This window comes from Dermochelys coriacea, chromosome 6, assembly GCF_009764565.3.
Source record: "Dermochelys coriacea isolate rDerCor1 chromosome 6, rDerCor1.pri.v4, whole genome shotgun sequence".
Taxonomy (NCBI): domain Eukaryota; kingdom Metazoa; phylum Chordata; order Testudines; family Dermochelyidae; genus Dermochelys; species Dermochelys coriacea.
In genome coordinates this window covers 14876655-14903220 of record NC_050073.1, presented here as the reverse complement: position 1 = coordinate 14903220, position 26566 = coordinate 14876655, and the positions used below count along the sequence as shown (strand labels likewise).

At 42.8% G+C, this 26566-nt stretch overlaps 1 protein-coding gene across 1 annotated transcript in view; it reads right to left on the bottom strand.

Annotated features, from left to right (window-relative positions):
* The window catches only part of LOC119857693 (sodium/hydrogen exchanger 10-like), a 328581-nt gene that overhangs the window by 85304 nt on the left and 216711 nt on the right, over window positions 1–26566 (bottom strand). Inside the window, 4 exon segments of the mRNA XM_043517916.1 lie at window positions 308–406; window positions 13002–13115; window positions 13117–13128; window positions 21123–21271. Coding sequence (XP_043373851.1) covers window positions 308–406; window positions 13002–13115; window positions 13117–13128; window positions 21123–21271 — 374 coding nt within the window.

Here is a 26566-nt window from a genome sequence, read left to right as displayed (position 1 = left end):
TATTCTATGATTCTAAGTCTCCTTTCATAAGACAAGTTTTCCATTCCTCGGATCATCCTAGTAGCCCTTCTCTGTACCTGCTCCAGTCTCAATTGAAGTGCACAGTCTCAATAAGACAAACTGCTATTAATTATTCCATAGTTCACGTGGCGAGTACAGAATTCCAAGATCTAGGAAGACAATATAATTAAGGTGAACTTTGAACATTTTCAAATAGTGTTTAAAAGGATAACTCCAGCATTTTACTTCCCTTGAGAATACCAACAGTAAATTTCACAATACATTTTGAGCAGTAAACATAACTTACCTTTGTCATTCCGGAAATAATTAGGTGGATTCCTTGTGGCATTTCATGTTCCTCACATATAACGTCTCCATAGTCATAACAAAGGAGTCTTGCTTTTTTCTAAAAATCACAAGAAGTAGATTCATTGTAAGTTTAAATGAAACAGTACAGAATGTATGGCATCTACCACGCTTCTGAGCATTCAATGACTAAACAACAAACATAATAGTAATGATGGATTTTTAGATTTTATTAGAATGTTTCAGAATAGAGTTGGGTTTTTTTTTTCCAAACAATCACAAAACAAACAATGCAGGCCAACACTATAGTAACATTTATTGTCATTACTTTGCTACTTCCCTTCAGGAAAGTAAAGACAGAGGCCAAAACATGACAAATATTGGTCGTGATTATTTACAGGAAGATGGTAGTTATATTCTAAAATAATTTTATCTTAATCATAGAAAGCACCAAAAAATCAACAAATCTTTTTTATTATGTTTTTATGTTGCTAGGGGGTTATATAAGGCATAAGGAGAACACTTGAAGCGTAACAGATCTCTCATTAAGAACCCTATTTTCAAAGTAAAAAATCAAGTTACTTTTATACGGTTAATTTTTAGGGTCACAGGATACTTATACCAAAAAAAAGGTACATTTTTGTTTAAAATGCATGATGGTGATGGTATTGCTATTGCCAGTTTCCAGTGCAATAGCGACCTGTGCATATTTTTCAGAGTGGAGGATTTTTTCCAAGCAAATTAGAGTTCTGAATGAGTTTATTCTGAAACATTGAACAAATGTCACTGACAAAAAATAGCTTCGATAGCATCTACATTCATTCAACTTTTCACTCCAAATCCTATTCTTTATACTGAACAGACATTATTCCACTAAACTAAGTTTCTGGTAAACACAGAACAAATTGTATTTGATATAACATTTGAACAGTTTGAAGTTATAAATAAACAAACAAATGGTTTGCTTGATGAAATGAAAAACTGGAACACTTCAGGTGCCCTGAAAGAAATTCTTGGGACGCTGGGGCTTCATGACTGTCCTGGTTAACTCAGGTTGTATGATCACCCTATCGTTTACATTTTCATCAGAGTTTATAACTTTTAGACAATCCTTATGAATGATGAATGGGTGTTGATGGTATGTATGGGGGAACATTTTGTTTGGAACTTTTCTGGCATACTCAGCTCAGAAGCAGTCACTGTAATCTGCACTCTTTACAAGTAAAAATAAAAAAATGTGCACCAAAAGAAACCGACTGTCATATAAAAGTTTCCATTTTAACCCTGAGAAGTGTCTTGTCCCAAGAGTTCTAAGTTGGGAACTGCCATATCCTTGAAGGGGTTCTAAATTGTGAGAACTCAAATATAACTAGATTCCATCCCCCTCCTTTAATAGCAAGAGCATTCCTTCCCTATTCTCTCTATACTATGTCTCTTCCAACTTCCTCATCCTCTCCTGACCCTCCAATGAGCACTGGACAATCCTGCCCCCTTTTCAGTAAGCCAGCCACCCCATGCTACTGACACATCTCCTTGTTACCTTTCTGGATGCTTTCTGAGCACCATAACAGTTTCTCCAAATCCTATGTCTTTCCCCTGAATTGGTTCTCAACACGAGGAAGAGGCAAGGCATAGGCAGAAGTGGGAAACAGGGCACAATAGGAGGGTTGACCTTGGAGAATCACTCTACGATAGGGTTCTGAAAATTTTCAGTTTGGACACATCTTAATAGAGGGATTGTCTCATGGACACATCTCCCACTTATTCACAATCATATAAAACCCCTGTGGTAACTAAAGCATTTGTTTATATGGAAAAGTAAGTTAAAGTAAGACAGTATTTAGGTATTTTAGCTGTCTTTAATACAATCTGTGGACATCTGTAAGAGTAGTTGGAAATAAGGAGAAGCACCACCTTGTGACTTGCCAGCTTCCCATAGACTTCCAACAAATTTAAGAGCTGCTGCCCTAGACAAGAACATAATGCCAGTATTCTTTGGGTTAAAATTAGAGCTGTTTATTTTCAGTGCACGTGTTCAGCAAAAAATGGTTCTTTATCTTACAGTAACTGTGGTTCTTCAAGATGCATTGCCCATGTGAATTCCTTTCTTGGTGTACATGCATCCTGTGTGTGCAAGATTGAATTCTTTTGGCCAGTAGTATCGGGCTGGGGCCGTGCCTGCTAGATGTCCTTTCACCCCATACTCAAGGGCATAATGGGCCCCACTCAGTTCCTTCAACAATAAAGTATACCAGAAGAGGAGGACTCTGTAGTAGTGGGGGAGGAAGAGGATGGGTTGTGGAATCCATGTGCATAACACATTTCAAAGAGCCACAGTTACTATAAGGTAGGTAACCATTATTTCTTCTGTGAGTGAGTATCACAAATTGGGACAGTTTATACCAATTCAGGTAATTCTGTTTGGAGAGGAGGTTTTAGTAGTTAGCCATGTACATTTGGAGGCTGGCAAATGAAAATAATTTCCACCTGAATAGATAGGCATTGTTCAGGTCTTTCTCCGTGGGTGTAGATTTGGGAGGTTCCTGCCACTTCAACTTCTCCTGGTCCATGGCTACTACAAATGACCCTGATACTGGGTGAAGGGACTTGGTACCTTGTATCAGTTCTCTTGGAGATGCTGAGTACTGAAGTCAGTGCTGAGAGAAAGTGGTCAGCAGATTTAGTGGGTACCACTGGTGTTCTCTTGATAGCTGGTACTGGGCACCAGAGGAAATCTTTTTAGGCCATTGGCCCTTTGATATTGGAGTCCAAGATAAGTCGGATGTTTGATGATTTGTGTCTTGACATGGCAGGTACCAGAGAAGGTGTCCTACACCTCTGCTCAAGGCTGGAGCACTGCTCCTTTCTACCTCTATCAGAGGTAACTGAGGCCAAAATGAAGGAAGATGACTGGGGCCTCTTGGTGAGTATAGCCCAAGAGCTCAGGTGGAGTATCAGCTCACCAGGGTGCTCATGGACAGGGACTGAGTGGAAGCCTGAGGTTTAGCTGTGTCCTTCCTTCCAGTGTCTGAGGAAGCTTGCATTGAGTGCTCCAGGAGAAAAATTTTAGGTGGGCTTCTCTAGCTTTCTGAGTTCACTTAGAGAGGAGTAATATATGGAATATTGCTCATGAATCTATCCCTCTCCTAGGCAAAAAAGGGGGGCCAACAGGGTGTCTCTCATTAAGTGACATTTACTGAAGCTTCACAAGAGAGCAGGCTTTGAATACCGGGGTTTTCAGTCTGCCATTTTGCTAAAGCCCCTGAATGGGGAAGGAAAGGTGTGGGGGTCTAGTCTAAATCTAAATATCTGACTATAATTTTTTTTTGGGGGGAGCAATTGTGCCAATGGATAAAAACACTAATATACACTAATATCTAACTAGCAACTATCTAGATATTCTAAAGACTAAGTAACACTTATTGTAGCATAGTGCACAAAGATGCAGACGGACAATACTGAGGTTCAGTTTTGCTGCCATGGGTGGTAAGAAGGAAATGAGGAACAACTGGGCTTGCTTTCCCCTTTATGTCCTTGGTTAGGGGACACAAAGGCACTTAGGATGCAATCACAGGCCAATGGACACTACTGGCCAAAAGAATCTGATTTTGCACATCGGGTGTATGAGTACCAAGAGTGGAATCCAAATGGCCAATCACTCGAAGAACAATAATTATTTCTCCTATGCACCACTGAGGGCAGCATATAACAGTTTCTTTTTCTATAGCATCAGTATGAAAAGTTTCATTCTTGTATTCATTACAATACATTGAATATAACTGCCTACAAGACTGATTTGAGAGACCACATTTTCAAACATACATGCAGTAAGTGTGCCTGGAAAAATGTAAGCACACCACAATTTCTTGCAATTTGGATAGATTGGATAATTGCCATAGTAACAGGCAGTTTAACATACAACTACCTATTTTTATAAGTTAGTTCTCATTTATATGTGCAAATACAATAGACTGGTGGTGTAAGTTCCATGCATTCTTGTTTGAAAATTTTTCCCAAGAAAAGGTGAAGCAAAGCAGGACAAAAGAAAGTTAGTGTATAAAAGGTGCTTGATGCCTGTTGCCACCTCAGTTCCTTCCAACCACAGCAGCAAAAGCAAACAAACGTCTCCATATCTCCTAGCAGTCTTCCTGGCATAGATTCATAGATACTAAGGTCAGAAGGGACCATTCTGATCATCTAGTCCAACCTCCTGCACAGCGCAGGCCACAGAATCTCACCCACCCACTCCTACAAAAAACCTCACCTATGTCTGAGCTATTGAAGTCCTTAAATCATGGTTTAAAGACTTCAAGGAGCAGAGAAGCCTCCCTCAAGTGACTTGTGCCCCATGCTACAGAGGAAGGCAAAAAACCTCCAGGGCCTCTCCAATCTGCCCTGGAGGAAAATTCCTTCCCAACCCCAAATATGGCGATCAGCTAAACCCTGAGCATATGGGCAAGATTCACCAGACAGATACCCAGGAAAGAATTTTCTGTAGTAACTCAGATCCCATCCATCTAATATCCCATCTCAGGGGATTGGTCCTATTTACCCTGAATATTTAAAGATCAATTACTTACCAAAATCCCATTATCCCATCATACCATCTCCTCCATAAACTTATTGAGTAGAATCTTAAAACCAGATAGATCTTTTGCCCCCACTGCTTCCCTTGGAAGGCTATTCCAAAACTTCACTCCTCTGATGGTTGGAAACCTTTGTCTAATTTCAAGTCTAAACTTCCTGGTGGCCAGATTATACCCATTTGTTCTTGTGTCCACATTGGTGCTCAGCTGAAATAATTCCTCTCCCTCTCCTGTATTTATCCCTCTGATATATTTATAGAGAGCAATCATATCTCCCCTCAACCTTCTTTTAGTTAGGCTAAACAAGCCAAGCTCCTTAAGTCTCCTTTCATAAGACAAGTTTTCCATTCCTCGGATCATCCTAGTAGCCCTTCTCTGTACCTGCTCCAGTTTGAATTCATCCTTTTTAAACATGGAAGACCAGAACTGCACACAGTATTCTAGGTGAGGTCTCACTAGTTCCTTGTATAATGGTACTAAAACCTCCTTATCCCTACTGGAAATGCCTCTCCTGATGCATCTGATGCACATGTTCATTGTCTGAAGTGCTTAGGGGAGGAATCAATCCCTGGTGTGACGTTATTGACATAAACTGTGACTGCATAGATCATTGTTGCAACCAGGGTCCTATGGTTGCACCAGTTCTTGTACAGAGGAGGCTAAATGGGATGTGTATGGAAAGGTTGTAGTTTGATGGTTAAGATTATGCTGTCTGTATGTGTATCATTTTTGTATTTGAAGTTATGAATATTGGCTATGTATTTGTTTGATTCTAAGTAGACTCAGTGAAGTATTTGATCAGCTTCTTGAGAAAGGACTATTCTCAGTAAGTGCCCAATCAAGAAACAATTAACTGACAATGGACTTTGAGAGTCGCCAATCCATATCTGAGCTTTCCTGGGAACGTTCAAACTAACATATAAACAATGGCATTGGCCTGCAAAAAGCTGAATCATCCATAGACATGTGACTTGCCCAGGTGACTACAGACTCATAGATTCATAGATACTAAGGTCAGAAGGGACCACTCTGATCATCTAGTCCGACCTCCTGCACAGCGCAGGCCTCAGAATGTCACCCACCACTCCTATGAAAAACCTCACCCATGTCTGAGCTATTGAAGTCCTCAAATCATGGTTCAAAACTTCAAGGAGCAGAGAAGCCTCCCTCCAGTCAACCATGCCCCATGCTAGAGAGGAAGGCAAAAAAACCTCCAGGGCCTCTCCAATCTGCCCTGGAGGAAAACTCCCTCCCGATCCCAAACATGGCAATCAGCCAAACCCTGAGCACATGGGCAAGATTCACCAGCCAGATACCCAGGAAAGAATTTTCTATAGTAACTCAGATCCCATCCATCTAATATCCCATCTCAGGGGATTTCGCCTATTTACCCTGAATATTTAAAGATAAATTACTTACCAAAATCCCATTATCCCATCATACCATCTCCTCCATAAACTTATCGAGTAGAATCTTAAAACCAGATAGATCTTTTGCCCCCACTGCTTCCCTTGGAAGGTTATTCCAAAACTTCACTCCTCTGATGGTTAAAAACCTTCGTCTGATTTCAAGTCTAAACTTCCTGGTGGCCAGTTTATACCCATTTGTTCTTGTGTCCACATTGGTGCTGAGCTGAAATAATTCCTCTCCCTCTCCTATATTTATCCCTCTGATATATTTATAGAGAGCAATCATATCTCCCCTCAGCCTTCTTTTAGTTAGGCTAAACAAGCCAAGCTCCTTAAGTCTCCTTTCATAAGACAAGTTTTCCATTCCTCGGATCATCCTAGTAGCCCTTCTCTGCACCTGCTCCAGTTTGAATTCATCCTTTTTAAACATGGGAGACCAGAACTGCACACAGTATTCTAGGTGAGGTCTCACCAGTGCCTTGTATAACGGTACTAAAACCTCCTTATCCCTACTGGAAATGCCTCTCCTGATGCATCCCAAAACCGCATTAGCTTTTTTCACAGCCATATCACATTGGCAGCTCATAGTCATCCTATGATCAACCAATACTCCAAGGTCCTTCTCCTCTTCCGTTACTTCTAATTGATGCGTCCCCAACTTATAACTAAAATTCTTGTTATTAATCCCTAAATGCATAACCTTACACTTCTCACTATTAAATTTCATCCTATTACTATTAGTCCAGTTTACAAGGTCATCCAGATGCTCCTGTATAATATCCCGATCCTTCTCCGAATTGGCAATACCTCCCAGCTTTGTATCATCTGCAAACTTTATTAGCACACTCCCACTTTTTGTGCCAAGGTCAGTAACAAAAAGATTAAATAAGATTGGTCCCAAAACCGATCCCTGAGGAACTCCACTGGTAACCTCCCTCCAACCTGACAGTTCGCCTTTCAGTAGGACCCGTTGCAGTCTCCCCTTTAACCAATTCCTTATCCACCTTCTGATGTTCATATTGATCCCCATCTTCTCCAATTTAACTAATAATTCCCCATGTGGCACGGTATCAAACGCCTTACTGAAATCTAGGTAAATTAGATCCACTGCATTTCCTTTATCTAAAAAATCTGTTACTTTTTCAAAAAAGGAGATTAGGTTGGTTTGGCACGATCTACCTTTTGTAAAACCATGTTGTATTTTGTCCCATTTACCATTGACTTCAATGTCCTTAACTAATTTCTCCTTCAAAATTTTTTCCAGGACCTTGCATACTACAGATGTCAAACTAACTGGCCTGTAGTTACCTGGATCACTTTTTTTTCCTTTCTTAAAAATAGGAACTATATTAGCAATTCTCCAATCATTCGGTACTATTCCTGAGTTTACAGATTCATTAAAAATTCTTGCTAATGGGCTTGCAATTTCAGGTGCCAATTCCTTTAATATTCTTGGATGAAGATTATCTGGGCCCCCCGATTTAGTCCCATTAAGCTGTTTCAGTTTCGCTTCTACCTCTGATATGGTAATATCTACCTCTATATCCTCCTTCCCATTTGTCATGCTACCATTATCCCCAAGATCCTCTGTAGCCTTATTAAAGACTGAGGCAAAGTTTTTGTTTAGATATTGGGCCATGCCTAGATTATCTTTAACCTCCGCTCCATCCTCAGTGTTAAGCGGCCCCACTTCTTCCTTCTTAGTTTTCTTCTTATTTATATGGCTATAGAACCTTTTACTATTGGTTTTAATTCCCTTTGCAAGGTCCAACTCTACTCGACTTTTAGCCTCTCTGACTTTATCCCTACATCTTCTGACCTCAATTAGGTAGCTTTCCTTGCTGATCCCTCCCATCTTCCACTCCCTGTATGCTTTCTGCTTCTTCATAATCACCTCTCTAAGATGCTTGCTCATCCAGCTTGGTCTACAACTCCTTCCTATGAATTTTTTCCCCTTTCTTGGGATACAGGCTTCCGATAGCTTCTGCAGTTTTGATTTAAAGTAATCCCAGGCCTCAACTGCCTTTAGATCCATAAGTTCTTCAGTCCAATCCACCTCTCTAACCAATTGCCTTAATTTTTCAAAGTCAGCCCTTTTGAAATCAAAAACCCTAGTTGCAGATTTATTTTTGTTAATCCTTCCATTTAGTTTGAACTGAATTAGCTCATGATCACTTGAGCCAAGATTGTCCCCTACAACCATTTCTTCTATGAGGTCCTCGCTACTCACCAAAATTAAATCTAAAATGGCATCCCCTCTAGTCGGTTCAGCAACTACTTGATGAAGGAATCCATCAGCTATCGCATCTAGGAAAATCTGAGCCCTATTATTATTACTAGCACTGGTCCTCCAGTCTATATCTGGGAAGTTAAAGTCTCCCATGATCACGCAGTTTCCATTAGTATTTACTTTATTAAAGACATTAAAAAGGGCTCTATCCATAACCAAATTAGATCCCGGAGGTCTATAGCACACCCCAAGCACTATCGCAGGAGAGGCTTTACTAGTTTTCTTCCCCAATGTAATTTTTGCCCAGACAGACTCTGTCTTATCCATTGCATCGCTTCTTATTTCTTTACATTCTAACTCATCATTGATATACAATGCTACTCCACCCCCTTTACCTTTGTTTCTGTCTTTCCTAAAGAGCACATACCCTTCAATACCTGTAGTCCAGTCATGACTACTATTCCACCATGTTTCTGTTATCCCTATAATATCTGGTTTCACTTCCTGCACCAGTAGCTCTAGTTCCTCCATTTTGTTACCTAGACTCCTCGCATTGGTGTATAAACATCTTAATTTTTGCTGTTTGGCCTCGCTCACATTTTGTACCCTATTAGGCACAGTCATTCTACAGCCAGTATAACCTATTAGACCTAGTATCCACACCGCCCTCGCTCCTTATATACATTCTCCTACCCATGGCTGTATCCTTTCTTACTTCATCTTCTTCCCTCTCAATGCTAAAATCTGGCGTGGAGATTTTCTGGACATCTCCCATCCATCTCCCCCCAATTCCTAGTTTAAAGCTCTCTTTATCAGTTGTGCCAGCCTCGATCCTAGAAGTCTATTTCCTTCCCTACTCAGATGAAGTCCATCCCGAGAGAACTGACCTCTGTCCGTGAATGCCTCCCAGTGGCCATACATCCCAAAGCCCTCCTTATAGCACCACTGCCTAAGCCATCTGTTGACAGTCATAATCTTGTCACACCTTTGTTGCCCTTCTCTAGGAACAGGAAGGATCCCGCTAAAGATCACCTGAGCCTCAATTTCCTTAAGGGTCTTCCCCAGCCTAGCATAGTCTCCCTTGATACTTTCCAGTGAGAATCTGGCTGTATCATTTGTTCCCACATGAAGGATAATTAGGGGATTCTTTCCCGCTCCCTTGAGGATCCTTTTCAACCTCAGGTCTACATCCCGTATCTTAGCACCCGGAAGACAGCACACCCTTCTATTCTCAGGATCAGCTCTAGTTACAGGCCTGTCTATTCTTCTCAATAAAGAGTCCCCGATCACATAGACCTGCCTTTTCCTGGTGACAGTGCTATTCTCCAGTCTCTCCCCTGTTCCCTCTGGCTGCAAGTTCTTTCCATTCCTATTTTCCCTTACAATTCTCTTCAACCCATCCTGTATCCTCCTGGGGCTCATATTTGGTGTAGTCTCCCTTGACTCTTCCCCTTTTTCTATAGGGCTAGCCTCTCTTCTCTTCTTCCTTACCCTTCCACCTTCAGCGACTACCTGCTGAGCCCCTTCATTTTCCAACTCTGCAAACCTGTTCCTAAGCTCTATTTCTCCTTCACTAGCCCGTCTTTTTCTCTGCCTGGTTCTTTGAGTCACATGTTTCCACTGACCACTTTCCTCATCCAGTCTCTCCTCAAAATTCCCCAGCCCTGCTTCCATCCGTGAGTCTGAGCTTTTCCCTTCAGATACCTCATATCTTTGCTCCATCATCTGCTCAAACCCCTTCCTAAACTCAACCAGACTTTCCACCTGCATCTCCAAACCTCGGATCTTTTCCTCCATCAGCTCTATTAGACGGCATTTCATGCAGACAAAACTCTTACTGGTTCCCCCCTCCAGGATCATGTACATACCACAGCTTCCACATCCAGTCATCCTCAATGTGTCTTTCACTGCAGGAGTCACTCCCACAGCTTCCTCTGTATGTGTCATCTCCTTCCCACCTAAATCCTGTTAATCTGGGAAACACAAGCCACACCAAAAAGACCACCCCCCCCCCCAGCAAAAGCAAACCCCAAACAAGCACCACAATCCAAACTCCCCTTGCAAACTTCCACTCAAACTCCCCTGTTTAGAGCTCTGTTTGCTAGCTCCTGTGCCGCTGCAGCTGTCTGTGCCGCTGCCTGACTGGCTGGCTACCTTTATAGGGCCCCTAGTCAGAAGCCCCACCCCCTAGGCAGGGCTCAGCTGCTCTCTCAGCAAAAAGCCCCACCCCCTAATCAGGCTCAGCTGCTCTCCCAGCACAAAACCCCTACACACACACACAAATACTAAAAATACAAAACCAAGTACAACTACCTTCTCCTCCAACAGAACTCCCACTCAAACTCCCCTGTTTAGAGCTCTGTTTGCTAGCTCCTGTGCCGCTGCAGCTGTCTGACTCCATCTTGTTGTGATTTTGCACAGGAGAACAAAGGGGTTTCAGCCCACAAGAGAGAGAATATAAAAGGCGCCGGAAGCACCTCCATTTTGTCTTCAGCTGGCTCAAAAGATAGCCTCTCCGCCCTAAAGAGATGCCTGAAAGAAACTGGAACAAAGAACAGTAACTACGGGGGTGTGAGTGATTGCTGGATCCAGACTAAGAAGGAGTCTAGTCTGTGAAAGAAGCTTATTGGAACATCCCTGAGGGTGAGATTTACCTGCATTTAGTTTCCTGCTGTATTAGGTTTAGACTTGTGTGTCTTTTGTTTTATTTTGCTTGGTAATTTACTTTGTTCTCTCTGTTACTACTTGGAAACACTTAAATTCTACTTTTTATATTTAATAAAATCACTTTTTGCTTATTATTTAACCCAGACTAATTAATTAACCAAGTATTAACCAATTAATACCTGGGGGAGCAAACATATCTATCAGTGTTATAGAGGGCGAACAATTTATGAGTTTACCCTGTATAAGCTTTATACAGAGTAAAACAGATTTATTTGGGGTTTGGATCCCATTGGGAACTGGGTATCTGGGTGCTAGAGACAGGAGCACTTTCTAGGCCGTCTTCAGCTAAGTCTGCAGCTTTTCGGGGATGTGGTTGAGAGCTGGGTCTGTGTTTGTAGCAGGCTAGCATGTCTGGCTCAACAAGACAGGGTACTGAAGTCCCAAGCTGCCAGGGGAAAGGGGCTCAGAGGTAGTCTCAGCACATCAGGTGGCAGTCCCAAGGGGATTTCTTTGACTGAACCCGTCACACCCTGCACATTGTGGTATCTGTAGAATTCACACCTCAGGTCCGCAAAGAGAGACAAAATGGACTTCAGGCCCTTCTATTACAAGAGGTCTTGTTAGTTGAGCCTCTTTGATCTGATAGTTCTAAAGGATGCTGCTGCACTGGTCAGTGCAAGTTCCAAGAGTGGGAATATGCAGGGGACACTCAAAGAACATTTTTGTAATTTTTTTTACACTTAAACTGAGGCAGGAGTGCAGGGTCACTCCTTATAGAGTAGAGATATTGGCTCTCCCCGTGCCAAACCTTCACCTAATATTATTATTACATAACACCAGTCTCCCTAACATCTGCCTTCGACACCAGCAGTACCAGAAAGGAGCACCATGTGGAGCCAAAGGAAAGGGGAACCAGCCATGTCTTTAGAGAGGCAGTGAGAAAGAATGCGAAGGGGCTGGGAAGGTCAGCAGGGATGTGTGTCAAATTGGAGGGGAAAGTGGTGATGTGCTAGGCATGGTGGGAGCCATCCATATGCCCTATATGATGTCCTCATGTTCCACAGAAGGTGTTCAACTTTCCCAACAGAGGATAAAACAAAGGAACTAATATGTGACTATGGAACTTTTAAGAGCAATGAGAGCAGGAGGCAATATAGGTGCCATGTCATCTTCTAGTGAGATCTCCTAATACAAGTGCACAGTTCTTCTCATGCCACTGACTCATTTCAACCAATAGAACTGCAGCATGCAAATTGGCCAGAGAGGGAGTGTTATGATTGGTTACCTCTGAAGTCACAATGTCTCAATTTAAGAATGAGCTGAACTATTGAGCTGGCCCTGTCTATAATCATAACAATTCAATACACTGATTATTAATAATTTAGCTGAATTAGAACCTAATTTCTTCAGATATACATGAAATTGCAATGGCATTAAATATAAGAAAAGTTCAAAGAGTCTGTTTTATTCCATTATTAACATCATTTGGGCCAAAAGAAAGATCTGACAAGTGCTAAATTTCTTAAAAGGGCCCATTTTAAAATTACGTTTTAAGTCAAACTAATTAAGAGATTTACTTGTAAATTCTCAGAAAATTAATTTAATATCCAAAGAATAAGTGTGGTAAACTTGGGGAGGATATGCTCCATCCTTCATACATAACAGAGGTTGAATCCCTTCTTTAAGTGCCGAAACCAACATAGCCATAACTATACAGTCAATATAAGCACCTCCATAATATTTGCTTTTTGAAAACAGAACATTATAAAAGATCTGGAACCATGTCAGAAAGCTAAACATTACCTGGATGAAGTCAATTTGGTTCTTTTCATTTTCTAACCAACTGATACTGTGTAAAAGCTCCTCTGCAGTAGGTGGTGCAATAGTAGTTGGAAGAGTTCCAAGGTTTTTTTTTTTTTTGCAGAATCATCTAAAGGGAAAAAAGAATCCATATGTAATCTACATGCATTAATTTCTCTTTGTTCTGAAGATAAACTCTTTAAGCATTGATTATTCCTTATTGAACCTCTTCATTTGGAAACATTTCCCCCCAGCTCACCCCGTATAAGCCTCCATGTTATTCTGTCTTTTTTTAAATAGCTTTTATTATAGTACCAACACTTAGACCCCAAAACTTCAAAGATTTCCACACGTGCTTAACTTTCCACACTATGAGTAGTCCCATTGAATTAAGTCTTTTCAGGACTGGGGCCCTACTTTGGCCTGCGCGGTTAACAACTGATATTTTCCATCAGTTCACCATTTAAGTTGACTGGCTGATGGAGTGGGAAAGGACTGGATAAGGTCAAAGGCTTAAATCATCCAAGCATGCCATAATACAGCTCTGCCACTGTTCTGCTGAATGACCCTGGACAAGTAATTTAACCGATCTATGCCTCTGTTTCCCCATTTATAAAATGGAGATAATGACAAGTTACTTACTGTGTACAGTAACGGGAGTTCTTTAAGATATGTTGCCCACATGCACATTCTACTATTAGCGTGCATGTGCCTCTCTACACTTGAGTTTGGAGTCTTTTGGCCAGAAATGTCTGCATGGTATGCATGGGCCCTGCAGCTCTTTGTGCTCTCAGCATAGAAGAGCAGAGTGAGCCAGCTGTCTTCAATTTCCTCTCAACCACAGAATCCCAGGTTTGTTGTTTGTCCTCTCCAGGGAACTCTGAGGCAGAAGGGATGGAGGGCAGGTTGTGGAGTGTGCAGTTGGACAACACATCTCAAAGAATTACAGTTACTGTGCAAGGTAAAAAGAAAAGGAGTACTTGTGGCACCTTAGAGACTAACAAATTTATTAGAGCATAAGCTTTCGTGAGCTACAGCTCACTTCATCGGATGCATTTGGTGGAAAAAAATAGAGGGGGGATTTATATACACACACAGAGAACATGAAACAATGGGTTTATCATACACACTGTAAGGAGAGTGATCACTTAAGATAAGCCATCACCAGCAGCGGGGGGGAGGGGGGGAGGGAGGAAAACCTTTCATGGTGACAAGCAAGGTATGCTAATTCCAGCAGTTAACAAGAATATCTGAGGAACAGTGGGGGGTGGGGTGGGGTGGGGTGGGGGGAAGAAATAACATGGGGAAATAGTTTTACTTTGTGTAATGACTCATCCATTCCCAGTCTCTATTCAAGCCTAAGTTAATTGTATCCAGTTTGCAAATTAATTCCAATTCAGCAGTCTCTCGTTGGAGTCTGTTTTTGAAGCTTTTTTGTTGAAGGATAGCCACTCTTAGGTCTGTAATCGAGTGACCAGAGAGATTGAAGTGTTCTCCAACTGGTTTTTGGATGTTATAATTCTTGACGTCTGATTTGTGTCCATTCATTCTTCTATGTAGAGACTGTCCATTCTGGCCAATGTACATGGCAGAGGGGCATTGCTGGCACATGATAGCATATATCACATTGGTAGATGCGCAGGTGAACGAGCCTCTGATAGTGTGGCTGATGTGATTAGGCCCTATGATGGTATCCCCTGAATAGATATGTGGACAGAGTTGGCAACGGGCTTTGTTGCAAGGATAGGTTCCTGGGTTAGTGGTTCTGTTGTGTGGTGTGTGGTTGCTGGTGAGTATTTGCTTCAGATTGGGGGGCTGTCTGTAAGCAAGGACTGGCCTGTCTCCCAAGATCTGTGAGAGTGATGGGTCGTCCTTCAGGATAGGTTGTAGATCCTTGATGATGCGTTGGAGAGGTTTTAGTTGGGGGCTGAAGGTGATGCCTAGTGGCGTTCTGTTGTTTTCTTTGTTGGGCCTGTCCTGTAGTAGGTGACTTCTGGGTACTCTTCTGGCTCTGTCAATCTGTTTCTTCACTTCAGCAGGTGGGTATTGTAGTTGTAGGAATGCATGATAGAGATCTTGTAGGTGTTTGTCTCTGTCTGACGGGTTGGAGCAAATGCAGTTATATCATAGAGCTTGGCTGTAGACAATGGATCGAGTGGTATGATCTGGATGAAAGCTAGAGGCATGTAGGTAGGAATAGCGGTCAGTAGGTTTCCGATATAGGGTGGTGGTTATGTGACCATCGCTTATTAGCACCGTAGTGTCCAGGAAGTGGATCTCTTGTGTGGACTGGTCCAGGCTGAGGTTGATGGTGGGATGGAAATTGTTGAAATCATGGTGGAATTCCTCAAGGGCTTCTTCAAGGTAATTTCTCATTCTCTTTTGAATTATTCTCCATATGAACATTCCAGTGTTGGTGACTCCCAAGCAGTTGACCTGTACATTGAAAGTGGGAGCTTGGAGTTAAAAATTAATGACCGGAGCACAGCCTTGCCAAATGCGGCATCTGACCTGGAGGCTTTGGTAAGTGCACAATGCTTAGTGAATGTATGAATAGCTCTCCAGGTCACTGTCTTGCATATAACTGGGATAGATATATTCTTTAGTGTGGCTATGGAGGCTACTTGAGCTCTCAGTAGAATCAGCTTTAATGACAGTAGATGGGTCCTTTTTTTAGTCGCATAGCAAGTCTTCACAAAGTCTGATCCAATTCAATAAATGTTGGGAGGATATGGCTTTGCCTTTCATCCTCTCTACTATAGCCACAAACAATATACACCAAGTCCAAGCTCTGATTCAAGTTTGAGCCCAAGCCCTCCATCCATCCACACACAAATCCATCAGATTTGAGTCAGCAAACCTTTAGGATCTAGGTCCTTGGACCCTGTTAGGGGACTGCATCAGAGCCTAATCCCACTCTGACTCAGGTGCAAGCCTTGTCGTTTTTCAGTGTGGATACAGCTCAAGCTGCAGACTCAAGTCAGGTAGTTGTGTAGTTGCATACAGCTGAGACCCAGGTCCAGCAACTGTAAACCTAGGTTTACAATATAGTGTGGATGCTCAAATGGAGGCTTGGAAATACTGAGTCCACAAGCTCAGGTCTGGCAGACGCGGGGTTTACAATGCAGTGTAGATGTACTCAAAGAGTTCTAGTGAAGATCTACAGCTTTGTTCTTTGGAGGTAGAATGCCAGGGTTCTTCTGACATCCAAAGTTTGAAGAGCTTCCTCTGTTTTATTAGAGAGATCTACGGAAGAACACAGGTAAGTGGATTTGTTGATTCAGATGGAATTCCATGACCTTTGATAAAAACTTGAGGAATGTTCTTAACAAAATCTTGTCTGGGTAGAAAAATGTACAGGGAGGATCAGCCATCAGTGCTTACATCTCTCCTACCCTCCTTGCTGAGATAATTGCTACCGAGAAGGATGTTTTCAGTGACAAGTATGGAAAAGAACTTTTAGCCATCAGTTAAAAGCTAGGGTCCATGAGCACTAAGAAAACCAGGTTGAGATTGTATGGAGGGATAGGGTCCTTGATAAATGGAGTACTTGTGGCACCTTAGAGACTAACAAATTTATTGGAGCATAAGCTTTCGTGAGCTACAGCTCACTTCATCAGATGCATCCGATGAAGTGAGCTGTAGCTCACGAAAGCTTATGCTCCAATAAATTTGTTAGTCTCTAAGGTGCCACAAGTACTCCTTTTCTTTTTGCAAATACAGACTAACATGGCTGCTACTCTGAAACTTGATAAACGGAAACACTCTTATTAGGCCCTTTAGAAATGTTATGACTGTTGGGTGAGAAAAAGATAGATTGACCCTCTATGCATAGGTGATGTGCTGAGATTGCTGTCATGTGTACGTTTACTAAGCTCAGTGATAGGATAGAGTGTTTCAGTTCTAACAAGTAGTCTAGAATTGTCAGTATTGACTTCCTGAAGGTTCAGGGATTTCTGATGACACCAGTGAGAAAACCTTGTCCATTTTGCCTGGTAAGGTTATTTCAGAGTCCTTTCTACTGTTAACTAGGTGGTCTTGAACAGGAGAGGAACAGAATCATTTTACACTCAACATCCATCCAAGAGCCAGGCTGTGTGATGAAGGGAATTCAGGGGTGAGTGTAGGATCTTCCCCTTGACAGATGATAATAGGTCTGTTACCGGAGGTAGAGCCCTGGGTTGGGAAGCTGAGAACCTCAGGATGTTGGGTGTCACGACTGGGGCTTGAGTGGTCAGACCTACTGGTCGGAGCAATGACTGTCATGCCTAGTGGTCAGAGAGTGATGGTCAGAAGCCAGGAATAGCACTGAAGATCAAAGCCAGAGTCAGGAAACAGTAGTCACAGCCATTGGTCAAAAGTCAAAAAGCAAGCTGAGGGGCAGGTTTGTCACTACAACTGGCAGGGATATTCATCTTGTTGTAAGGACAGTTCCTGGAACTCCTCCTGGGACTACATAGGGTGCCTTAACTCATGAGGACTTCTCTGGGGGAAGCTGGATCCTTGTAGCCATGCTAACCTGCGCATCACCAAAGCCATAGCAAGGGAACAAGAGGCAGTATCTGCTGAATCTAATGCAGCTTGCAGGCTAGTTTTAGCTAACAAATGCCTGCAGCAACCAAGGATGAGAACTCATCGCTGGATTGTGACAGCAACTTGTCATTGAAGACCAAGAGTTATCCAAAGATATGGAAATTACATCTTGCCATCAGAGGTTGATAATTAGCTAGCAGAAATTGGAAGCTTGCAGAAAAATAGTATTTTCTGCAGAATAAATCTCATCTCTTCAGCTTCTTTTCTTTTGGTGGTCTCTTCTGTCTCACATCTGGGTGGAACTTGGTATTTTCTGTCCACCTTTCTAGACATGATATACTTGTAACTGGGATCTCTCATAGCAATTGGAACAGATCCATCAATTATAGGCAAGCTTAGCTTATCTAGAGAGGTAGACTGCAAAAATCCACAAGTTTGTGTGTGGATTATTGGACCTCTTCCAAGGGTATTTGGAGTGCTGCTGCTATTCTTTTCAGGTGATCTTAAAAATCCTTTAAATCATCCAATTGTGGGGCCATGGGAGGCACCACTTACTCATCTGAAAGTGATAAGATGGCTGGTCCTGCAGGGTATACTGGGAGAAGTGCGGTTTCCTCTTCCTCATGATTATGGGAGACCTGAGCTGGTAGACATTTAGTTGCCACCTGAGTAGCTGTAGCCATGGCCGAAGGAGTTTTAGGCATGTGTGGGGAATCTTGTCTCCCTTGCGATGACCAAGGTCCCCAATAAGGCCACACAGGCATAGAGGTGCACAGAGCTTGAGACTACACTGTAGGGAACCATGGTACTGGGAACCTCATCATTCCCATTCATATATCTCTTGAATAGTTCTTGAGGCTTCTATGGGAGGTAGAGACCCCAAGGGAAGTGGTACCAAGGGGGTCATAGCTGGGCCGATAAGGGTGCCTCCGCTGCCTGTCTGAGCTCCTGAGAGGCAATGTTTGCTGGGGCTATGTCCTGGGACTCCCCTGAGTCAGATGATGGTTTCATCGGAAATGGTGAGACCATTGGTACCAGGAGTCACTGGTCTGATGGGTGTGGAAGGGGCCTCTGCTGCAGCAGGAGCAATGATTCATCCTTAGGTACGGGGACGACCCAAAGAATGGACGGGCCTGAGAGAACTGGAGACTGTAGATATGGCAGAAACACCTCCTCCAGTGTTATGAACTTCTATGTATATCCCGGGGCTTGCGGGTGCCCATTGAGACTCTGGAAGATCCCGGTTCAGAAGTCAGAGCCAGCCAGTCTGCATACCGGCAAGGCAGCACTGCTGGAACACCTGGAGCCACACTTGTAGCCGGGCATTCCAAGTGTCCTGGTATCAAGGTCACTGGCAGTACCAATGGATCCTACTTCTTCTTTGCCTTACCTTCCAGGGCCCACGCAAGACATTTCATCCAACATGGCATGGCTTGGAGAGGAAAAGTCTCTCTTATAAGCAGTCTGCTGTGGAGATCTGCTCTTATGCTGATGAGAGTGTTTCTTACTCTCACGGTACGGCGTTCCCTTGGGCTTTGGTACCGGTGTTACCCCAAAATTTAATCAAGCTAATCACAGCCATATTGTGTGCATTGAACCACTATTAATTAATAAAATAAACCATCACATAGTTAATGGATAATTTGGACAAGCAGGGCTTTTGGAGGCAAGGTCAAATACTAACAGCAGGCTTGCAGTTTCTGCTAATCAGAATGGGAGGAGGGGAAAAAAGTCAACAAATTGAGACCAAAAGAAAATAAGTGGATGGATACCTAGAGTTTGGGCACCTTTGATATAGAAGCTTATTACAGCTAAAATGGCTAGGAATACTTTGTTGAACTTATTGAAGTTAGGAGACATGATGACCCAGTAGGGTTCATTATGAGCTATGTGTTTTGTAAAAATTAATTATAAAAAGACAAGATTATAGAGTATACTTTGGAGCAGTTCTCTGAAGCTATCCTGAGTGACTTTTTCTGGATAGCATACTCCCTGGCAGGGAAGCGACCAGCAATCACTGAGCTGCTGCTAATTACTCGATACCACCTCAGATTTTAGGTAATTATTTTGGATGTTCTAAACCTATTGCTTATGTTTGTGTGTGCTTAAATCTAATAAATAGAAGTTTTAGATAAGAGCACGCTTATTTCTATCAATCTTTCATCAGCCAGAAGCACTGTACGCCCATTGATTTATTCCTGACACCACCTGAAGTGAAACAGTTAAGTTACCACTGCTTTGGGTTCTGAAAACCCTGGGTAACACCAACATCTCCACACCATGGCTCGTGCTGGGAAGGGCATTACCAGTCGGAAGAGGCCACTGTACAGCGGGTGTCTCCCTGGCCAGGATCAGAGTGCTTTCAGAGCCTCATTGCCACTTCCATCAGGAACTTGCAGAATTGGAGCTCAAGGGCCTCTCTAGTTCTGGGTGGGAAGGACTTGCAGATGCTGCTCTTCACCAAGATGTGCCCTTGACCAGACAGTAGTGGCACTATTGATGTGCTTCACTGATGGAAAAGAAGGAATAGGGGTTCCGACTCAGGCCATGCAGTGGTAAGACGAAACTGGAGTGGTATCAACCCACACCAACCCTTATATACTTGGTCAGGAGCATGAGGAGACTCACTGTGAATATGTGGGTCAACAGACACTGCTTGAAAAAACTTCTGGACTCAGGTGCATGGCATGCATGCGCACCCACGTGTAGAATAAACATAGGAACCATCACTCAAAGGAGATAGGGTTGCCTGTTACAGAGTTCCCGTCCTAGAGTATCTTAGTGGCAGACATTTCTTCTGATTTTTCTGAGTTCTAGTTGCAGCCCTCTTTGCTCAATTCTCATGCAGTCCCATGCAAGTGTCTGGAATTCCCTACTAATTTAGGGAAGAAGGCCTGGATCATAGTGAACAGCAATACTAGCAGTGCCAAAAAAAACCTTTGCAAGACAGGCTGGTGCTCAGATCAGAATTTCCTGGACAGAGGGTGGTGGACAAATACAATGCAGGAGCATCAAATAAAAATTGTACTGAAGCACTGAAAAAGGAGGGCTTACTGTTTAAACAACCACAGAACCAACCAGACAATGGGGAAAGTAAAGCAAGGATATATGAAGAACTGACACAATGTTAAAGTCACAGAAATTCAGGAGCTCCTTCCCTCACCATAGCCAAGAAGGAAATTACAGGAATTATTTCTACTATATGTGGCATGACATGCAATGGCCAGTCGGGAGTACTGGTTCACATTTACCCTACCAATAGTGATGTCAGGAAAAAAATATTCTTTGAACTGTGAGAGTTTTGCCAGACTCAGACCAGGAGGCAGAGATCCAAGTGCAAGAATCCTGCTGGATGATTATGTTTAGATATTTGTCATTTCCACATTAAAAGCTCTTTTAAACATGTTATTTAGATGAAAAAACAACACCTAAACAGACCAGTTTTGTGCTTCTGAGAGGCGTCACACTGAAAGCCTTGAAGAAAAAGGTCTCAGGCAACTTACTGACAATGCACTTACAATGGTGGCATGACGGAAAGCCATACATTCAGCAGCTAATATATATATGAACACTCTGAAATGCTTTTATTACCTTTTGTAATTTTGCTCCTTCATTTTTATCAACAATTCCACTTGATATCAATACTTTAAGAGTTTCTGTAGCTGTGTTTAGCACAGTTTGGACTGCCTGTTTGGTTTTCACAGCAGTAACAATATCTGGATAATCACGCTGCATTAAGCCTAAAATAAATAAGAAATGTTCCAAGTTTTCTACTTAAATATGTTTTCAATGGTAACACATTGAGGGGAAATACTAAAGCTGCTCGACAAATCAATAAAAGGAAAATTACTTGGTGTAATTCCATTTGTCATAGTCATTTCCTAGTCACTTATATAGAAAAAACCTTTCACCTAAAGTTATAAATCTGCTCTTACCATGAAGAAGGATGCAAAAAACAGACTATGACATCCTTCCTCCCCATCTATGTTTGAGGCAGATGAGCTTATATATGAAAATCAAACTCCAAAACTATAATTTTGGGAGAAAAATACTTTTTGCTCTAAGTAACAAAATATAAAAGGGAAATATAAGCATCTGCCTGTAGAACAGGAACTCTTTCATAGATTCATAGATATTAAGGTCAGAAGGGACCATTATGATCATCTAGTCTGACCTCCTGCACAATGCAGGCCACAGAATCTCACCCACCCACTCCAGCAATAAACCTCTCACCTATGTCTGAGCTATTGAAGTCCTCAAATCATGGTTTAAAGACATCAAGGTGCAGAGAATCCTCCAGCAAGTGACCTGAGCCCCATAATTCAGAGGAAGGCGAAAAATCCCCAGGGCCTCTTCCAATCTGCCCTGGAGGAAAATTCCTTCCCGACCCCAAATATGGCGATCAGCTGAACCCTGAGCATGTGGGCAAGATTCACCAGCCAGATACCCAGGAAAGAATTCTCTGTAGTAACTCAGACCCCACCCCATCTACCATTCCATCACAGGCCATTGGGCCTATTTACCATGAATAGTTAAAGATCAATTAATTGCCAAAATCATGTATCCCATCATACCTTCTCCTCCATACACTTATCGAGTTTAATCTTGAAGCCAGATAGGTCTTTTGCCCCCACTGCTTCCCTTGGAAGACTGTTCCAGAACTTCACTCCTCTGATGGTTAGAAACCTTTGTCTAATTTCAAGTCTAAATTTCCTGATGGCCAGTTTATATCTATTTGTTCTTGTGTCCACATTGGTACTGAGCTTAAATAATTCCTCTCCCTCTCTGGTATTTATCCCTCCGATATATTTATAGAGAGCAATCATATCTCCCCTCAGCCTTCTTTTGGTTAGGCTAAACAAGCCAAGCTCCTTGAGCCTCCTTTCATAAGACAGGTTTTCCATTCCACGCATCATCCTAGTAGCCCTTCTCTGTACCTGTTCCAATTTGAATGCATCCTTCTTAAACATGGGAGACCAGAACTGCACACAGTATTCTAGGTGAGGTCTCACCAGTGCCTTGTATAATGGTACTAACACCTCCTTATCTCTACTGATGCATCCCTCACCTGATGCATCCCAAAACCGCATTAACTTTTTTAAAGGCCATATCACATTGGCAGCTCATAAGTCATCCTGTGGGCAACAAATACTCCAAGATCTTTCTCCTCCTCCGTTACTTCTAATTGATGTGTCCCCAACTTGTAACTAAAATTCTTGTTATTAATCCCTAAATGCATAACCTTACACTTCCCACTATTAAATTTCATCCTATTACTATTACTCCAGTTTACAAGGTCATCCAGATCCTCCTGTATATCCCGGTCCTTCTCTAAATTGGCAATACCTCCCAGCTTTGTATCATCTGCAAACTTTATTAGCACACTCCCACTTTTAAGCAGAAATCAGTAATAAAAAGATTAAATAAGACTGGTCCCAAAACCGATCCCTGGGGAACTCCACTGGTAACTTCCCCCCAAGCCTGACAGTTCACCTTTCAGTATGACCTGCTGTAGTCTCCCCTTTAATCAATTCCTTATCCACCTTTCAATTTTCATATTGATCCCCATCTTTTCCAGTTTAACTAATAATTCCCCATGTGGCACCGTATCAAATGCCTTACTGAAATCTAGGTAAATTAGATCCACTGCATTTCCTTTGTCTAAAAAATCTGTTACTTTCTCAAAGAAGGAGATCAGGTTGATTTGGCACAATCTACCTTTTGTAAAACCATGTTGTATTTTGTCCCATTTACCATTGACCTCAATGTCCTTAACTACTTTCTCCTTCAAATTTTTTTCCAAGTCTTTGCATACTACAGATGTCAAACTAACAGGCCAGTAGTTACCCAGATCACTTTTTTTTTCTTTCTTAAAAATAGGAATTATGTTAGCAATTCTACAGTCATACCGTACAACCCCTGAGTTTACAGATTCATTAAAAATTCTTGCTAATGGGCTTGCAATTTCAGGTGCCAATTCCTTTAATATTCTTGGATGAAGATTATCTGGGCCCCCTGATTTAGTCCCATTAAGCTGTTCGAGTTTCGCTTCTACCTCAGATATGGTAATATCTACTTCCATATCAACATTCCCATTTGTCATTGCTACCATTATCCCTAAGATCCTCATTAGCTTCATTAAAGACTGAGGCAAAGTATTTGTTTAGATATTGGGCCATGCCTAGATTATCCTTAACCTCCACTCCATCCTCAGTGTTTAGTGGTCCTACTTCTTCTTTCTTTGTTTTCTTCTCTGTTGAACAATGAGGGACTGTTCCTCTATGTTACATGACTGTATGTATGTATGCATGCACAACTAGTGTTCGCCCATGATTTCAATTCCAACTTTTTGCTAGCTTTGTGATTTTTTATTATTGTTTCGTTGGGATTTTTGTCATATATTTGAGATATCTATGGACTGACTCAGCAACAGGCAACATCTAAGATTTGACATCTACAAGCAAGAAACTCTTAGCCAGCCAGTGAGTCCATCAATGTTAAAACAGTGGAACTACAAAAAAAAAAAAAAAAACCAACCACCTCCCCCGTCTTTCCCCCAAAAAGGGTTACTAACCTTTCCATAACTGTTGTTCTTTGAGATGTGTTTCACATGTCCTTTCCACATTAGATGTGTGCGCGCCTCAAGCACAATTGCTGGAAATTTTTTCTACAGTGGTACCTGTCAGGTCAGCTGTAGTGCCCTCTGGTGCTATGTGCTCATGGCACCGGTATAAAGAGACCCAATGACACAGCACCCTGCTCAGTTCCTTCTTGCTGGCCAACTCTGACAGAGGGGTAGGAGGTTGAGTTGTGGAATGAACATGTGCAACACATCTTGAAGAACAGTAGTTATGGAAAGTTTACTAACCGTTTTTTTCTTCTTTGAGTACTTGCGCATGTCCATTCCACATTAGGTGACCTCCCAGGCGAAGGAAGGAGTTGGGGTCAGAGTTCATGGACATATTGATTGTAGTACGGCTCAGCCAAACCCAGCGTCATCCCTGGCCTGCTAGGTGATGGTGTAGTGGGAAGAAAATGCGTGCACTGATGACTGAGTTGTCACTATGCAAATGTCCTAGATAGGGACCTGGACCAGGAATGCTGCTGAGGAAGCTTGCACCCTTTTAGAATAGGCAGTCAAGATAACTGGTGACGGGACCTCCGCCTGCTCATAGCATGTGCAAATGCATGCTGCAATCCAGGATGAGATCCTCTGAGCTGAGACAGAAAGGCCTTTCATCCTCTCACCTATCACTACAAAGAGCTGTGTGGATCTACGAAACGGTTTTGTTCTCTCTATATAGAACACTAGGGCATGTCTAGCATCCAGAGTGTGGAGGCGTTGCTCCTCTCCATTTGCATGCAGTTTTGGGAAGAAAACTCCCAGGAAAATTGCCTGATGACTGTGAAATTGCGAAACCACCTTAGGAAGAATGTGGGGTGAGGGCATAGCTGTAGCTTGTCCTTAAAGAAGACAGTGTACAGGAGTTCTGACGTAAGGGCCTGAACCTCCGAGACCCTTCTGAAGTAACAGCAGCCAGAACGGCCACTTTCCAGGAAAAGTATGACCAGGGGCAGGTCACCAATGGCTCAAATGGGGGGTTCATGAGTTTTGACAAGACCAGGTCCCTTGGGGGAATGGGCTCCCAAATCTGTGAATATAGTCTTTCTAGGCCCTTGAGGAAACTGATGGACATTCTGTGCAAGAAAACTGATGGGCCATCCTGGGGGTGGAACGCTGAAATTGGTGTTACGTGTACCTTAACTGATGATATTGCCAGACCTTCCTGTTTCAGACTCCAGAACAGTCTGCAGAGATGATCATGTGAGTGAGAGACCTTGCTGGGAAGTCCAAATGGGAAAACACTTCCACTTGGCAAGGTATGTAGCGCTGGTAGAGGGCTTCCTGCTATCTAGAAGGACCTAGCAGACTTGCTCTGAACAGACCAAATCTACAGGATTCAGCCAAGGAGCTTACAAGGTTTCAGGTGGTGGTTTGCATGGAACATTCAACTGTGGTCCTGTGAGATCAGATCCAGGAGGGGAGGGAACGGTCTTGGAGTCACTACTGATGAAGCATGATACAGCAGGATGAATCAGTGCTACTGATGCAGCATGATGAATCAGTGCTGATGGGGCCAGGCTGGGACTATGAGAATGACCCACACTTTGTCCCATTTGATCTTAAGCAGGACCTTGTGCACAAGTGGAATGGGAGGGAAAGTGTAGATAAGGTGCACCATCCAAGGGAGCAAGAAAGTGTTCGTGAGCGAACCTGGACAGTGGCCTCACAGGGAACAAAACTGGTGATATTCTGTGTTGTGACCGCTCTGAGTTCCCTGATGTTCATATGTAATGATGGCTTTTCCTGGGACCAAAGAACTTGGGTCCTGAGGTGCCTCAGGTGAGCCCCCCAATCCTAACTATGACATGTCCAAGACTAGGGATATTGAAGGCTGGGACCTGACAAAGGGGACACCTGTGCAGACCATCAGAGTGTCCCACCACCAATCGAGAGGTAAGGCCCAGAGGAGGTACACTGAGCACCGAGTCCAAGTGGCAGTGGCTTGGTGGGTACACCAAGGCCAGCCAAGCTTGAAGGGATCTGAGTCATAGCTTTGCATACTGCACTATGTATATGCACGAGGCCATGTGACCTAGAAGTTTGAGGCAGAAACGAGTCATCGTGATAGTGCTGGTCAAGGCCCAGCCTATTATTACACCATCATCTGAAAGCAGACTTCTGGGAAGAAGGGGTTAGCCTGGGTGGAGTTGAGCACCGCTCCAATAACTCTATCCTATGCACCAGGGTGAGGGTAGACTTCTGTTAGTTTATAAGCAGGCCCAGCACCTGAAAGGTTGACTGAATGAGGTGGATGCTGGCATCCACCTGTGTCTCAAATTGGCCTTTGACTTGAGTCATCGAGATACAGATAGACTTTTACCCCTCACCAGAATGGAAGCATGTCCTCTGAAACGGTGGCGGAAGCATGAAGGGGCATACAAATGTTTAGCATATCTGACACGTAAACCTT